A 14,993-nucleotide genomic window follows, 5' to 3' on the forward strand; every position below is an offset into this window, starting at 1 on the left:
GCCCTTTGAAGTCATAAGAAATAACGTGGCAGCAGCCAAAACATCTGGGATGCCCCAGGGGCCAGCCATGAGGTTTCTCCCAGGTCAAGTTGACCACTGACGCACTTAGCCCACTGTGATATGCTTTTGCTTCCTCTTGAAATGTAAGAAAGAACCACTTGGCTGGTAGCATCCACAATGCTCTTGAACAGATGTACAGGGATGTGGAGGTGCTGACCTGATGGTCACTTTCCTGTCTGCTTCTCCTGTGCGCATCATGCCCCCACAGCAGCTGTCTTCTGGCCCCTGTAAGAACCCCACACCCCAAGGGGCATGGCTGGCATGAGGAATCACAGACCTCTCCTGTAGACTGCCCGTGGTGTGCGTTTTGACCTCTTGAGCCTCAGTCTCTTCATCTGTAAGATGGGGTGGCAATACCTACCTCACAGGGATGTTGTGAGGATTAAATGTGATGAGGATAGTGTCAAACAAGTGACTTACCTTCATGGTCTCGTCCTCTTGTCTGGGGTCCCTCTACCAAAATCCCAACTTGGCATGGACACAGCTCTCTGCCTTCTCCTGGCCTGCCCCGTGGGGAGGAAACCACTCTGGGGAGCTCTGGTACCCCGTGTAGCCTCCCAAGTGCTGACTCCTCCTTCCCCAGAGAATCAAATATCTACCAGCCAGGAATGCCACCAGCCTTCCCCTACAAAAAGAAACAGGTCACTGCTGAAGGACGTATCATCTTAGGAGCCTCCATGCCACCCTGGAGTTCCCTCTTTGTGTCCTCCACCCCCTCTTATGCCACCTTCCCATTGGTAGGTGCCCTCCAGTCCATTTCAACTCATAGGTACGATGTGTGACAGAGTAGAACTGCTCCACAGGGTTTTCTTGGTTGTAGTCTTTACAGGAGCAGATCGCCAGGCCTTTCTTCCATGGAGCAGCTGGTGGGTTTGAACTGCCTACCTTTTGGTGAGCAGCGGCTGTGCCACTGGAGCTCTTTACTTTTACCTTCCCATTAAAAAAAAAAAAAAAAAAATTTTTTTTTTTTTTTGGACTACAAAATGGATTCATCTAATTGCTCCAGTGTTTTAAACGACAATGTCCCCAGGTGTTTCCTCCTTCCAGCTACTGCCCCCATATTCCTTGGCCCTACCTTTTTTGATTCTTGTTACCCTCGTCACACTGGGGCCTGCTGCCCCTCCCTCATTCCAGCCAGTGTCTGTCCTCACAATCCGCCCCCCCGCCCAGGTGTCCCCAGGGTCACTGAAGACGCCATGGCCACTCCCTCCTGGGACTAACGCTGCAATGCTTTAAAGCCCCATGTCTGGCCGTCCTCCAGGTCTAGCCTCCCACTCTCCACCTCCTACCTGCCCCGTCCTCGCACACCGCCCTGCCTTAGGCCATTTCACCCAGCCTCGTGGTCCATGGACCACACCTGGCTCTCCAAACCACCCCGTCCAGGTGTGTGCCATCATCTCAATGGCAACACGCCCAGAAGTGAACAGTTCTTTGCGGCTTTCACACGCACACACGCTCGTCTTCAGCTACCGGTCCAACACAACGCATGCTGGCTCGCTCACTCGTTCCCCTTCAGCGACGGGTTCGCCACGTGTCTCGCCCAGTGCTGGGAGGCAGACATAAACTCAAACGTTAAATGAGGACAAGTGCTCTGCAAGAGACGCCCCTAAGCGGCGCTCCCGTCCACCCATTAACCAAACCAGAAAGTTAGGCGTCACCGAGGTTCCTCCCCGCGCGGCTGCCTCCGCGCGGGCCACAGCCGCAAGCACCACCACCCTCCCGGGACAGGACTTGGGGCGTGGTCGGGAATGGCGCGGCGGGGCCTCTTCCGGTGCGTGATGGGGGCGGAGTTTAAGGCCAGGGCGCAGTCGGGCTTGGCGGAGCATAAAGGAGCCGGGCGGGCTCTGAGATCTCGGCTCAGGATTGGATAACCCGGCCGGAAAGAGACCGTCTTCTCACACGGAAGGGGCGGAGCTTCCCTTTGGCGGCAACCCGCGGGGGACAGCCGCCACCACGGCCGTCACCTCCATGCTGCCTGCCGACTGCTCGCTCCGGTGAGCCCTGCGTGCTGGGAGGGTGTGCGGGCAGGCGCGGGGTCGGGGCCGGGCCGCGGTGCTGAGCCGCCGGTGCGTGCCTCCCAGGCTGGTGGCCGAGCTGCGGGCCGCTCTGGATGCCTGCGGCGAGCAGCAGAGGCAGCTAGACCAGAGCCTGCGAGTCTGCCGGCGACTGCTGAGGGCCTGGTAGGCGGACCCAGGGTGCCGGGTGGGCCCCTCTCGGTTTCTCAGAGTCCTTTCGGGGTCCCTGCGCTGACCCATTTCCAAGTTGCTGCTGCCAGCATCCGCTTAACCACCACGGTCGCGGAGGGATGGAGGCCCCCGTGGGGACTATTCGACCTCAGCCCTGACCCCTGGCCTTGCCATGTCTGCCTGTGTCTCCTCAGGGAACCAACCAGACCCGCAGCTCCAGAGCCAACCCCAGGGCCAGAACCGAATGAAGAGGACCCATCTCCAGGTAAACCTCTGCCCTCCAGGCCTGGTCTGTCACTGGCTTGCAGGTAGGTGCCAGGAAGTGGCACATCCACCAGGAGAGACTCTGGCATGATGCTTGCCTTTCACAGCATGTGCACCCAGCCTTCAAGACCTCACGGAGCTGGAGCTACTGACCCAGGCGCTGGAGAAGGCTGTACGGGTGCGAAAAGGCATCTCTAAGGTTGGAGAGGGAGACAAGGCCCCCAGCCTGAAACCCCGGACAGTGGCCACCCCTCCTGCCACCACAACCTCAGTCCCACCCCAGGCCCCAGGTCAGGCTGGCAACGGAACATCAGAGACAAGATCCCCCAGGGGCATCCGCCAACCCAAGGTGCCGGCCAGGAGCCTCCCGGAGCACAGGCTTCTGTCCACTAGGGAGAGGACCTCTCTGGGGAGAGGAGCCCGAGCCACCAGGCCCAGCCTTGGGGACCAACAGGTGACCCCATCAGTGACTCCTCTGGTTCCAGAAGCTTTCACACTCAAGGAGAAGGGGTAATGCTTCCCTCACCTGTACTGTAGAACCTGTTCTCTCCACTGGCACACGCTGGCTAGGAGTCTGAGTTTTGGGGTGAGGGAGGGGCAGGGCACTGAGCTGGGTGTGGTCACTCGGAGCCCTGAGGTACCACCCCTTGATCCTCACATCCTGAAGCTGGCAGATTTTAGCAGCTGGCTCTCCAGGGCCTGTCCCCTCATGCCCAGTCCTCAGGCTACAAATAGGCTCAGAAGGCTGGCTGTGCTCGTGGTGCCTCCTCTCCCTGTTGGACAGACCTGGGCTGGACTGGCCTCCAGGGCCACTCTGGGAGCCCTGCCCCTGGGGGCATGTCTCAGTATGGGGGGGCAAGAGGAGGAGAGGCTTATCCCTAAAGGGGTTCTGAGCAGGGATTGGAGCCTGCAGGCCACGCTGAGCACTGGTTTCCCAACAGGACCCTGCTGCGACTGCCCATGGCCTTCTGGAAGGCAGCGTCCCAAAATGCTCAGTGAGAGGGGTGTGGTGGCTGGGTGGGCAGGGAGGAGGTCATCAGGGGAGGTTTCCCTGAGTCCCAGCATACCCTCCTGGTGAAGGAGACATTGTACCAGCTTTGTCAAGGCATTGAGAAGAGTGAACCAGGCAGCCCCTTCCCATGTTTGTACTATGCCTGGCAAACTGGGCATCGTAGTTACTAGTCTACCGCCCCCACCTGTCTCCGAGGGAAGGACAGCCCCTCCCCTTCATCCTGTAATATCTGTTAGCATTTCCCAGAGGCGGTCACCTTTGTCCTTGTTTCCTGGTCAGTGTCCCCTCATTCCCCAAGGCCTCTGGGGGTCCTTCCTGGCATTCAGGAGAGCTAGACATCCCAGCTGTGGCCCTGCCTGGCCTTGCCCAGCTGGCTGGAATAATTGGCATCCCTCTCCTGATTCCTGGGTGCTCGTGTGTCCCAGTCTATGGGCCCAGATCGACTCTACACAGGCCAGTGACTCTGCGAATGCCGCGGCCAGAACCCGATTCCTGCTGAAAATGCAGGCAGCTGTATCCTGTCAGGCCTGTGGGAGCTTGAGGACTGGTGGCAGGCTGAAGGAACTGCCCGGGAAGAGCCAGCATGGGATGACCAGGGAAGCTCTGGGCAGTGCTGCTTGGGCCACTGTCCTTGGTGGGCAGGGTGGGGCCTGACCACAGGAAACTTTCCCTGACCGCTTCTTAGTCAGGCTGGCCTGGCGTGGGGCTCAGTGCGGCCGTGGTGGAGGCAGAGGTGGGGCGCCTGCGGAAGGCCTGCTTACGGCTGAGACTGCGCATGGGGGCTGAGCTGGCGGCAGGTCTGCAGGTCCTGGTGTGGGTCTTGGGTGGGAAGGGGGTACAAGAAGGGCCTCAACTAAATCCTACCTTCTCTTACTCTGACGTAGCCCCCACCGACTGCGTGCAGGAATACCGCTGTCTGCTCCTCCTAGAGGGGCTGCAGGCCACAGTGGGGCAGTGTCTTCACTGGCTGCAGGAGCTTCGCAAAGGTGAGGCCTCACCCCACCTGGCCAGAGTCTGGACTGGGCTGCAGGGCATCTCTGGGACTTTAGCCAGTTGTCCAAGGCTGTCAGGAAGGATGATCGGCCCAGAGGTGGGCTCGCCCTTCCTCAAGGCCACCCATGCCCACTGGGCCCTCACCAGGAGATGCGTGTGGGGCCAGGCGACAGGCCTCACCTCCTGGAAATAGCTCTGCACCCCCCGTCCCAGCCCAGACATCAGAACCCTATCACTCGGAGTTTTGCTTATCCATCCGTTTATAGGAAAAGTAGCTTGTGAGTACATGTGCTGGTAGATGGCTCACCCGCTACTGCAAAAAGTGATTATTTCTGGACATCCCAAACCAAAAATCCACAGCCATTGAGTTGATCTTGACTCATAGCGACTCTATAAGACAGAACAGACCTGCCCCACTGGGTTTCCCAGGCTGTAATCTTTACGGGAGCAGACTGCCTCATCTTTCTCCCAAGGAGTGGCTAGTGGGTTCAAATTGTTGACCTTTTGGTTAGTAGCTGAGCACTTAACCACTGCACCACTAGGGCTCCTTTTTGGAAATGAGGGGTTTTTAAATCTCCTGTCTTTTTTTCCTTAATTGCTTGAAGTTTTAAGAGCGGATATACATTGTTTGTCAGAAACAAAATCATTCTCCAAAAACATCACACACATGCCTGGTGACAGAAACCTGGTATCGAGGAGAAGGCTATGGATGGAGTGTAGCCTCCCTCCCACATCCAGCTGTCCCCATATACACACGGCACGCCCATCCCTGTACACCCAAGGCACACCCATGCTCATCTATGCACGAGGGTGAGGAGGGATAACTGGGGAACAGGCACTGGCCCACGAGAGAGGCTGAGCTTTGGGCATGGAGGCCACATGCCCTATCCTCACAGTGGTTGCTAAACATCACCTGGAGCTGTGCCCCTCAGGGATGCCTGCTAGGGCCTCATGTCTCTGTGAAGGAGGTGCTGATGCAGCCTGGAGCCCCCAGCCTCTTCTCTACTCCAGCACCCAGGAGCTGCAAACCCTGGCAGCCCTCAGGCTGCGAGTGGCCATGCTGGACCAACAGCTCCACCTGGAAAAGGTACTTTCAGAGGGAAGGATAAAGTGGGGGCTCATCCTCAGGAGCTCCACACATGGGGACCCAGCGGAGGGTATGTGAGCCTCTGGTTGAGCCTAGGTCTGTGCATAGGCCAGGGAGTAGCCGCCCAGCGTTATGGCAGCTGCCAGAGGCGATGCTGGGCCAAGGGGCAGGGAAGCATGGGGCCTTGATGTCCTGGAAGGGAGAGGGGCTGGAGCAGGGTGCCTGGGGTTTCCCCACCTCCTGGGCCCACCTGTGCCGGCTCAGAGACACGCCCTCCTGAGCCCTTGGCCCCTACCCACCCAGGTCCTGATGGATGAGCTCCTCCCTCTGGTGAGGACCCAGAGGCCTTGCTGTGCGGCCGTGTGCCGGGCTGTGCACAGCCTGCTCTGCAATGGAGGCCAGCACTTCCCCACGGTCCTGCAGGACGAACCTGCAGACTGAGCCGTGCCCTAGCTGCCCAGGGCCTCCCTGTGAAAGGAAGGTTCCGGGGGGCGGGGCGGCCACATGTCCCACATCCAGGCCCTTCCATAGGACTCTAGAGCCTTAGCACAATGACACCTGCAGGTCCGTGCCCCACTCTGCCTTCCTGGGAGCGGGGGGGACTGGAGGCCGTGCAGAGCCTATCTCAGCTACTTCTGCTTTCTCTCGCTGTAGACTTGAAAGCCACCATGTGACATTAAACTCCTTTGAAAAGCATATTTAAAAACTATCAAGGTGGGACTTGGAAGTTTTCTATTTTTTGCTTCTTTGTCTTTTTATCTTTCAAGAATTACACATCCCTTCTGTACAAGGGACGGGGTGGGGGGGTTCCACTCAGGGCAGGCTGCACCATGGAATCACCATCTGACATTCACCTGAACACACTAGAAGCCCTCCTTTAGCCCAGGTGAGGGAGACACTGAGAGTTGGCTGTCACTGCCCACAGCCACCCAGCTCCCCATGCCCAGAACTTCTCCCAACACAGGCAGGTGTGGAGTCCCTACATTGAGCCTCCAGCAGGGGAAGGCCCTTAAGCCTTCACTCAGCAAAAGCCATCCCGCCTCTCCGGCCCACCCACTGCCACCCCTGAAGTTCCTCCACCCCCATCCCACTGAAGGCAGCACTGCTTCCCCGGGGAAGCAGAAACACATCAGGGTCAAGTCTGCAGCCTCCATGGTCATAGACAGTGGTGGCTGTTGCCTGCTGTGGGGCTTTCAGCAAGATTCCTGAAGACGCTGAGCCTCAATCCTCCAGGGTTGTCCCCACTGTCAAACTGGGGGGTTGTGGTTATTACCTCCTGGGGTGGAGCCATGCCTCTAAGGCAGCTGGGCCTGCTGAGCACTTGGGGGTGGGTGCCGTTAACGCTCTCCTAAGACATCTTTATAGACTACCTACTATGTGCCCAGTACACCTCAAGCTGGGGACACTGACTTTGGATCAAGAACACACTGGGTTGTGGAGGACACTGCCATGGGAACAGCACTGGTTGCTGCTCAGAGGGACCCAGCTGGCAGGCAGCATGGTAGAAGGCAGGTCTTCCACAGCCAGGTGAAGGGCTGCAGGTATAGGGGTGCACGAGGTGGTGGTGGAGCAACCGTGGAGTGACTCCCCAGTCCCCCAACCAGGAGGCCCTACTTGGAAAGGACTCCACAATCCAGCAGGCCTGAAACACTCACGTGGACTGGGTTGAGGACTGCTAGGGACCAAGTGACAGGCCAGAGTAGGAAATGGAAAAGCAGGGCTGTAGTGGCAGTTGATCCCTTCCCAGGAACTGGGACAGCTCCATCCCCTGCCCAGGGCGTGGAGGCATAACTAAGGCATGGCAGGGAGGGCGTGTGCCCTGGGCACTGCTCAAGGAGTGCTGATGAGCAGTTTCCATCACCAGCTCTGAGAGATTCAGCAATTTAACGTTAATTGCCACAGGCTGTATTTTCTATAGTTAGGTCCCTGCCAGGATGGGAACCCTGGGGAGACCAGGCTGGTTGGCACCACCACCTGAGGCAGGGATCAGCCACCCACACCCCTCCTAGCCACTGCATTGCCACCTGGTCTGGGGGTTTGGAGGCACCCCACCCACCTGCCACACCTTCAAAGCAGGATGCTCCTTAGGGCAGGGTTTGTCCTTTCTGTGAAATTGACAGTTTAACTCTTGGAGGACCCCTTGATCCCCAGGGTTGGTCCCACCACAACCCGGCTACTGTTCCCCCTCCCCCTGCCATGTCCACTCCCACAAGGCGGTATCCACCCTGAATTCTCTCACTGATCCTTTGAGCTTGTTGGCTATCTTTGTCTACCAGGGCAGGGAGCTGTCCATCTCTGTCCCTGCCAGGCCCAGATGAGCACCCAACAGTGGTCGCCTCAGTGCCCACCAGGGCTTTGAATTGGTTCATTCCCTGCTGAAATTTTGCATTCCTAACAAATTCCCAGGCAATGGTAATGCTGCTGCTGGTTAGGGAACATTCCTGAGAACCATGAGTAGAGCCCAACCCACTGCCTTCAAGTCCTCAGTAACCCCATAGGGTTTCCCAGACTGTAAAGCTCTGCAGAAGCAGACTACCACATCTTGCTCCCTCTGAGCCACTGGTGGTTTTGAAACGCCGACCTTTCACTTAGCAGTCAATTACTTTAACCACTATGCCACGAGGGCTACTATACACTAGCAGAGCAGTAGTTCTCAAAATTTATTATTTGTAAAAATCACCAGGGTATCTTAAGATGTAAACGGTTCAAAATCCTCGTGCCCACCTAGGCCAGGCTGGGCACCAGTTGTGTTCTGCGGGCTGCTTGTGGGCGTGGGTGGGCCTTCTTGGGCAAGGAGGTGGCACTGGCGGGTCTCTGAGTAGGTCCCAACACAAGGCGCACAGAGCAGGAAAGGAAGACCCTCTCCGGATTAGTTCCCTCCCACCCTGATTGCTGGAGTCCCCAGTGGCGTCACCGCGTCCCCTGCCAATCCATTCTGATATGGCAGGCGGAAAAGGGAGCGCGGAGTGCGCCGGCGCCCACTCCCACCCATCCACCCACGAGCGCGGCCCCTGTGTCAGCGGCATGAACGCGCCGGATCCCCTGCCCGCCGCGCCAGCCCTGCCGGGCCCCGCGCCCCCCACGTCCCCCCCGGCCCTGCGTGCGCTGCTCTTGGCCACCGGTGGGCTCGTGGCCGCGCTGCGTCCTGCCGTTCGGCGCCGTGGCCCTGCTGGCTGGCGCCGCAGCCACGGCCATCACCTTCTCGCTGCGCGGACCCCGCCTGGACCTGGCCCAGGGCGCGTCGCTGGCGGCGCTCAGCGCGGGCCTCGGGCTCCTGGTCACGGTCTTCCTGTGCTGGTGCGCCCGGCGGCGCGGGAGGAGGGCGGTGCGCGAGGCGCGACGGGAGGCAGGCGCGCCCTGAGCCCCTCTCCGGGGAGGTCACGGCCAGGCGACACCCCCTCCCGGGCCGCACCGCTGGGCGGGGGCTGGTGGCGGAAGCCTCCCTCTGCAATCCGCCTCTTTCCTAAGCCTTCCGTTGCCCCGGCGTCGCAGGCTACGGGCCGCGTTCCCTGCTCGCCCCTCTCGCCCTCTGCCCCCAGCTGCTCCTTGGCGTTCCTTTAGGCGCGCCGAGCCCGCACCACCTCAGCGCGGGGCGGGCGGGATCCTTGCAGAAGAGGCCCGGGCTGGCGGGCAGGGCTTGGTGACGTGGACTTAGCCCGGCCACAGCCACCGTCCGAGGTGCAACTGCCGGGCCCCTCAGGCTGCGGGCTTTCGCTTCCCTGCTGGATTTGCGCCCCTGGAAGATAACAGGCGCTCAGTAAATGGTTGTGCAACACATGAGCAAGTGGTGACTTGAAGGGCTGGGAAACAGTGGACCCTGGCTGGATGGAGCTTGAATCAGTCTCCCTCTCAAGGGAAAGGCTCAGCTCCCTGAGGCCAGAGTAGGTCAGGCCCCTTCCAGTCCCCCTGGAGGCCCAGGGTGCCCCCAAGCCAGCAGCTCACTCTGAGTGGAAGGGGGGATCTGCAGCGGCCTGAGGTGTTCCAGGTCGGGGTAGGGGAAGTGGAACCTCTTTGTGTCTGAAGGTGCCTGGAAAGTACTGGGCCTGCTGGTAGTGGGAAGTGTGAGAGCCCCCCTAGGGGCTGGGACAGGTGGCACGCAGCGCCTGGGGGGTATAGGGAAGCCCATCCTGGCCCCATCACACCTGAAGATGTGGCCAATTTGGGGGCTTGGGGAGAAGGCTGAAGGAGCTGGACCCAGGTGCATAGGCAGCATGGCTGGGTTCAGGCACTTGCTTCCTTCAGCCAGAGGTCACCAGATGTTCTGCAGACCCCAATCCCAAGTCCCAGGGAAGCTGGCTGGATACAAAGCCAGCTCTACTGACAAAGGGGAGATGTGGCCTCCCTCTGCTCTTTCCCCCAGCCTGACCAGAGTCCCAAGGTCCAGAGACAGCCAGGGTCTCCCCAGAGGCTAGACATGGCCCAGCCTGCTCTCACCTGACCACTGTGGCCAGTTGGTCACCTCCCTGTTCCTAAAGTCCCCCAAACTATTGCATCCTTCCCTCTCCACCCAGGGCTCCTCCCATCCCAGGTGGGGCTCCAGGCCAGAGGGGCTGTGAAGACAGTGGCTGGAAGTGCTGGTTCTGAACGCCACCCATCCAGAGCAGATCATGGGTCCTGCAGGTGCTCAGCCTCACACATGTTTAAGAGGTGAATTCTCTTTATTAGGAAGTTGAAGGACAAGGCTCTGTGATACTTGTCCTGTGGGGACAGAGGGAGGTCTGAGTCTTCCAGCCATGGCACAACATGAAGGGAGGGAGAGGCCAGCAGCCCTTCTGTCCTCGGGGCTCTCTCTGCAGTGTTCCATCAGCCCATTAGCCCCTCTGCCTGCACCCTGCACCAGTGGCTGTCAGGCCAGGGAGGGGCCTGTCCAGAGGGGGTCAAGCTCCAGGAGCCAAAGCCAGTGCTGCATCCTCCCTCCTGCCCTTCTGCCCCTCTTCCTCCAAGGCCAGGCCCTCCTTTTCTCCTTCCAGTCCTCTGGGAGCCTCCAGTGTCCTCCTCCCCACTTCGGGAGCCCTCCACCCTCTCCTGAGCAGCACAATGCTTCTGCCTCTCTTCCATCTCATTGGTTCTTAAAGGTCCCCCCACGTCCAAGGCAGCAGCTCCACCTGCTCATAGACACATCCATGTTCTTGTTAGAAGACCCTGGTGTCCAACAGCCACAGGTCCCAGCCTGTGATCAACCACCCATCTGAGACTGTGGGCACTCCAGTGTGGCCTTGGGCTGCCCCAGGCTGGGACCCCTTCCCAGCCCCTCGGTGTGGGGCCCTCCCCAGCCTTCCTTGGGTTGCTTGGCCCCCTCCATGAAGCACCTAAAGGTGAAGAAGAAGAGGTCTCTGTGCCAACAGCCATCCTTGCCCCCTCTTGGCTGGGTACTGGGCACCCTAATCCCTGCCAGCTGCAGCCGCTGTTTCCAGCTAGTGCCCAGGCTGCCCAACTGGGCTTCTGCCTCAGTTTCCCTGCCCAAAGATGCTGGGATGTGGACCCAGCTCAAAGGTTCTGACACTGAGCCATTTGTGGTAAGACCTTTTCCTACACCTGTAGATCAAGCCCTTACTCCTTACACCTCCATGGAGGTCCTCAGTGGCTCACTAAAGCCCTGAACCCCTGGGGCCCTACCACCTAACGGTCCGTACTCTCCCCCCCATACACTGGACCTCCACTTCCTCCCTGCCAGCCCTGCCGCTGGCCCCATCATGTGATAGAGCTACACACTTGAGACCCAGGGACGCTTTGGGACAAGTCTGACCTGACCCCTCAGGTGATCTCAGGCCAGCCCAGGTAAAGTCTTTCCTGACTGTATGGTCATATGGGCACCTGGCTTGGTCCGATGCCAACTCTGTCTTATCAAATCCTCCCAACAGCTCCACAAAGCATGTTGAATAACACATCTGACAGTTGAAGAAACTGAGGCACAGGCAGGCTGAGGAACACAGGCCACCCACTGATAAATAAGCCAGCTTGGATCCAAAATCAGGTCTGACTCCAGCCCTGGCTTCTTTCTGCTAGTGTCGGCTCTAGCTGGGGGATACCGACTGCCCTGAAGCCCTGTTTAGTTCCCCTGCCCTGAGTGTGCCCTGCGGGGTGGGGGGGGGCAGTCAAGACCTCCCTTCGGTGGCTGCTCCTTGGGTCTGAGGTAGCAGGCGGCCCAGACCCCTGCCCAGCACGTGGAACGGCCCCAGGAGCAGCCAAGGCCTGGCTCCAGGCCCGGGACCCTGCTGGGTGGTCCCCCACCAGCCACCCCTCCACCCCGCTCCGCCCGCACATTCCTGGCTCCCCCGCCCCGCCCAGCCCCCTCCCCGCTGGCCCAGCTTATGTCTGAATCTGCTTCTGATTCTGGCTCCGCCACGAGGCCCCCTTCCCTCCTCCTCCGTCCCTGCCCCACGGCCCCGCCCCCGGCTGGGCCCTGGCTCCAGCCTACTGCGCCCCCTACCCTCCTGGCACTGCGCGCCAGCCCTCGCTGCAGCCCGAGGAGGCGGTGGCCTGGCGCCCAGGCCCTGCCCGCCTCGGCCCTTCCCGGGAGGCCCGAGAACTGCTCCGCCGGGCCCTCGGTGGTGGGTGAGAGCGGCGGGCGGCGAGCGGGTGGGGCCTCGCGGGCGGAGGCGCCGGGAGCGGGCGACGCCTGTCATCGGTGCAGGCCCAGCGGGAGGACGCGCCAACGGCCTGCTGCTGAGCGGACCGGGGCGTGCCGGCGATTGCTCCCACCTCTGGGCCGGTACTGCGGGCGGCTGGCAGAACCTCCCCCCGAGGGTGAGCCCGCCCCGGCCGCCGGCTGACCCTAGAGGCTCCAGCCATGCTCAGCTGGCCGTGGGGGCTGCTGCTGACCGCGGGCACGTTCTCTGCCTTGAGCGCCGGGCAGCCGGCAGCCGCCGACCCCTGCCATGACGAGGTCGGCGCACCCCGCGGCTGTGTGCCGGGCCTGGTGAATGCCGCCCTGGGCCGTGAGGTGCTGGCGTCCAGCACGTGCGGGCGGCCGGCCACACGGGCCTGCGACGCCTCGGACCCTCGGCGGGCACACCCCGCCACCCTCCTGACGGCGGCGGGAGGCACGGCGGGGCCCCTGTGCTGGCGCTCAGATTCGCTGGTGGGGGTGCCTCTGAATGTGACACTCACAGTGCCCCTGGGCAAGGCTTTCGAGCTGGTCTTCGTGAGCCTGCGCTTCTGTTCTCAGCCCCCAGCCTCCGTGGCCCTGCTCAAGTCACAGGACCATGGCCGCAGCTGGGCCCCTCTGGGCTTCTTCTCCTCTCTCTGTGGCCTAGACTATGGTCGCCTGCCCATCCCTGCCACTGGCCCGTCAGGACCGGGGCCTGAGGCCTTGTGCTTCCCGGCACCCCAGGCCCAACAAGATGGTGGTGGCCTCCTGGCCTTCAGTGTGCAGGATGGCAGCCCTCCAGGCCTGGATCTGGACAGCAGCCCGGTGCTCCAGGACTGGGTAACCGCCACAGACATCCGTGTGGTACTCACCAGGCCCACCACGCTGGAGGACACCAGGGACTCCAAGGCTGTGGTCCCTTACACCTACTCGGCCACCGAGCTCCAGGTGGGCGGGCGCTGCAAGTGTAATGGGCATGCCTCGAGGTGTCTGTTGGATGCCCAAAGCCACCTGGTCTGTGACTGCCAGCATGGGACAGAGGGCCCTGACTGCAGCCGCTGCAAGCCCTTCTACTGTGACAGGCCGTGGCAGCGGGCCACAACCAGGGAAGCCCACGCCTGCCTTGGTGAGGCCCTGAAGGGTGGCCTGGGGAGCTGGGACCTGGGTGGCCTGCCCCTGATGCCATCCTTCCCTGCAGCCTGCTCCTGTAATGGCCACACCCGCCGCTGCCGCTTCAACATGGAGCTGTACCGCTTGTCTGGCCGTCGCAGTGGGGGTGTCTGCCTTAACTGCCGGCACAACACGGCAGGCCGCCACTGCCACTACTGCAGGGAGGGCTTCTATCGAGACCCAGGCCGTGCCCTGAGTGACCGCCACGCCTGTAGGGGTGAGCCCCCGGCTGCCCTGGCCCTCTCGCTCCCCGTCCCCCCAGGGGCCTCTGCCAAGCCCAGGACTGACCAGGCCCTTCCTCCCACCTCTGCTCTCAGCCTGTGACTGTCACCCAGTTGGGGCTGCTGGCAAAACCTGCAACCAGACTACAGGCCAGTGTCCCTGCAAGGATGGTGTCACAGGCCTCACCTGCAACCGCTGTGCCCCAGGCTTCCAGCAGAGCCGCTCTCCCGTGGCACCCTGCATCAGTGAGTGACCCTGCCCAGCCTCCCCAGCTGAGACCACCCACAGCCCTTCTGCTGCCACCTCCCCTGTGCCCTGCACCACCACCACCCCACCCCATCGCAGGCCTTCTCACACCTTCTCCCCAGAGACCGCTGTCCCCTGGCCCACTGAAGAGGGCAGCCCTGTGGAGCCCCAGGGTGAGTGGACACAGACCAGGGGCCCAGACTGGGGGCTGTGGGGGCAGGGCATGGGTTCAAGGAATGGAGGAGAGGGTGCAGGTGGGGGGCAGTGGGGAGCCATGCCAGCCTCTCGCCCTCCCTCAGACTGTGATGCCCACTGCAAACCCACCCCAGGGAGCTACCGTATCAGCCTGAAGAAATTCTGCCGAAAGGATTACGGTAGGCCACCCAGGGCCACCTGCCCACCTCTTGCCTCCCCAGTTTCTTTTGCATATTCTGACCCTCGCAGGTCCTGCCCCCTACCCCGTAGCATCCTCCGGTGGATGTCCTCTCTGTGCCCCACTCCCTGTGGGCGTCCAGGGCTCCATCGCGTGGCCTCATCCCCCGCCTGACCCCGCCCGTCTCGCCCTCCCCGCAGCGGTTCAGGTGGCGGTGGGCGCGCGCGGCGAGGTGCACGGCGCGTGGACGCGCTTCCCGGTGGCTGTACTCGCCGTGTTCCGGAGCGGCGACGAGCGCGCGCGGCGCGGGAGCAGCGCGCTGTGGGTGCCGGCGCGGGACGCTGCCTGCGGCTGCCCGCGCCTACTACCCGGCCGCCGCTACTTACTGCTGGGGGGCGGACTCGGGGCTGCAGCCGGGGGCATGGGGGGCCGGGGGCCGGGGCTCAGCGCTGCTCGGGGGAGCCTCGTGGTGCCCTGGAGGGACGCGTGGACGCGGCGCCTGAGGAGGCTGCAGCGACGCGAGCGGCGGGGGCGCTGCGGAGCGGCCTGAGCCCGCGGTCTGGGTGGGTCGCGGCTCCCCATCACCGCACACGATCACCCAGCGCATCCGCCTGCCGAGGAGTCTTTGCTCCTGTCGCGTGCGTCCCTCATCTGCGGCCCCCACCCCCGCGCCGTCCCCGTCCGGTGCCTCCCTTTATGCCTGACGCCTGTGCCGGGAGGGATGTTGAGAACAGACGGAGCGACACCCTGCATCAGATACAGGGTGACCACCCCAAAAGCTGCTTTGAGGC

The 14,993-nt window shown here is 61.7% G+C and overlaps 2 protein-coding genes and 1 long non-coding RNA gene across 17 annotated transcripts; 2 read left to right on the forward strand and 1 right to left on the reverse strand.

Annotated features, from left to right (window-relative positions):
- Window positions 1-306: 306 nt before the first annotated feature.
- LOC126087033 (uncharacterized) lies at window positions 307-1,846 on the reverse strand. 3 transcript variants are annotated; one of them, XR_007519632.1, is made up of 4 exons: window positions 1,511-1,846; window positions 788-990; window positions 481-685; window positions 307-395 (listed from the first exon to the last, which is right to left on the reverse strand). It is a non-coding gene; the product is annotated as an uncharacterized LOC126087033 (long non-coding RNA). The 3 variants fall into 3 exon arrangements; XR_007519631.1 differs by having other exon boundaries at window positions 481-990; window positions 1,563-1,846; XR_007519630.1 differs by having other exon boundaries at window positions 481-990.
- A 102-nt stretch (window positions 1,847-1,948) lies between these two features.
- Window positions 1,949-6,311, forward strand: TEDC2 (tubulin epsilon and delta complex 2). Of its 13 annotated transcripts, none has more exons than XM_049904376.1 (10): window positions 1,949-2,054; window positions 2,142-2,240; window positions 2,441-2,511; window positions 2,618-3,020; window positions 3,452-3,505; window positions 3,948-4,035; window positions 4,208-4,319; window positions 4,407-4,508; window positions 5,412-5,602; window positions 5,906-6,311. In XM_049904376.1, exons 1-10 carry the CDS (start codon window positions 2,029-2,031, stop codon window positions 6,041-6,043), a joined length of 1,284 nt encoding a protein of 427 aa, XP_049760333.1. In that variant the 5' UTR covers window positions 1,949-2,028; the 3' UTR covers window positions 6,044-6,311. The 13 variants fall into 13 exon arrangements, with proteins under 13 accessions (XP_049760333.1, XP_049760336.1, XP_049760338.1 ...); XM_049904379.1 differs by lacking the exon at window positions 4,208-4,319 and having other exon boundaries at window positions 2,618-2,709; window positions 2,794-3,020; window positions 3,948-4,156; XM_049904381.1 differs by lacking the exon at window positions 4,208-4,319 and having other exon boundaries at window positions 2,618-2,688; window positions 2,794-3,020; window positions 3,948-4,156.
- A 5,798-nt stretch (window positions 6,312-12,109) lies between these two features.
- NTN3 (netrin 3) lies at window positions 12,110-14,761 on the forward strand. Its single transcript, XM_049903375.1, has 6 exons — window positions 12,110-13,317; window positions 13,390-13,578; window positions 13,679-13,828; window positions 13,952-14,002; window positions 14,129-14,203; window positions 14,403-14,761. Exons 1-6 carry the CDS (start codon window positions 12,393-12,395, stop codon window positions 14,750-14,752), a joined length of 1,740 nt encoding a protein of 579 aa, XP_049759332.1. The 5' UTR covers window positions 12,110-12,392; the 3' UTR covers window positions 14,753-14,761.
- The last annotated feature ends 232 nt before the right edge of the window (window positions 14,762-14,993 follow it).

Source organism: Elephas maximus, chromosome 12 (genome assembly GCF_024166365.1).
Source record: "Elephas maximus indicus isolate mEleMax1 chromosome 12, mEleMax1 primary haplotype, whole genome shotgun sequence".
Classification (NCBI taxonomy): Eukaryota; Metazoa; Chordata; class Mammalia; order Proboscidea; family Elephantidae; genus Elephas; species Elephas maximus.

Bases quoted from the DNA above. Each gene is read 5' to 3' on its own strand.
- TEDC2 (XM_049904375.1), top strand. From the start codon at position 2,029: ATGCTGCCTGCCGACTGCTCGCTCCG. The intron at 2,241-2,440 runs GTAGGCGGACCC...GTGTCTCCTCAG, and splicing joins CGGCGACTGCTGAGGGCCTG to GGAACCAACCAGACCCGCAG. The intron at 4,157-4,406 runs GTGGGCAGGGTG...ACTCTGACGTAG, and splicing joins TGCTTGGGCCACTGTCCTTG to CCCCCACCGACTGCGTGCAG.
- NTN3 (XM_049903375.1), top strand. From the start codon at position 12,393: ATGCTCAGCTGGCCGTGGGGGCTGCTGCTGACCGCGGGCACGTTCTCT. The intron at 14,003-14,128 runs GTGAGTGGACAC...GCCCTCCCTCAG, and splicing joins CAGCCCTGTGGAGCCCCAGG to ACTGTGATGCCCACTGCAAA. The intron at 14,204-14,402 runs GTAGGCCACCCA...CCCTCCCCGCAG, and splicing joins ATTCTGCCGAAAGGATTACG to CGGTTCAGGTGGCGGTGGGC.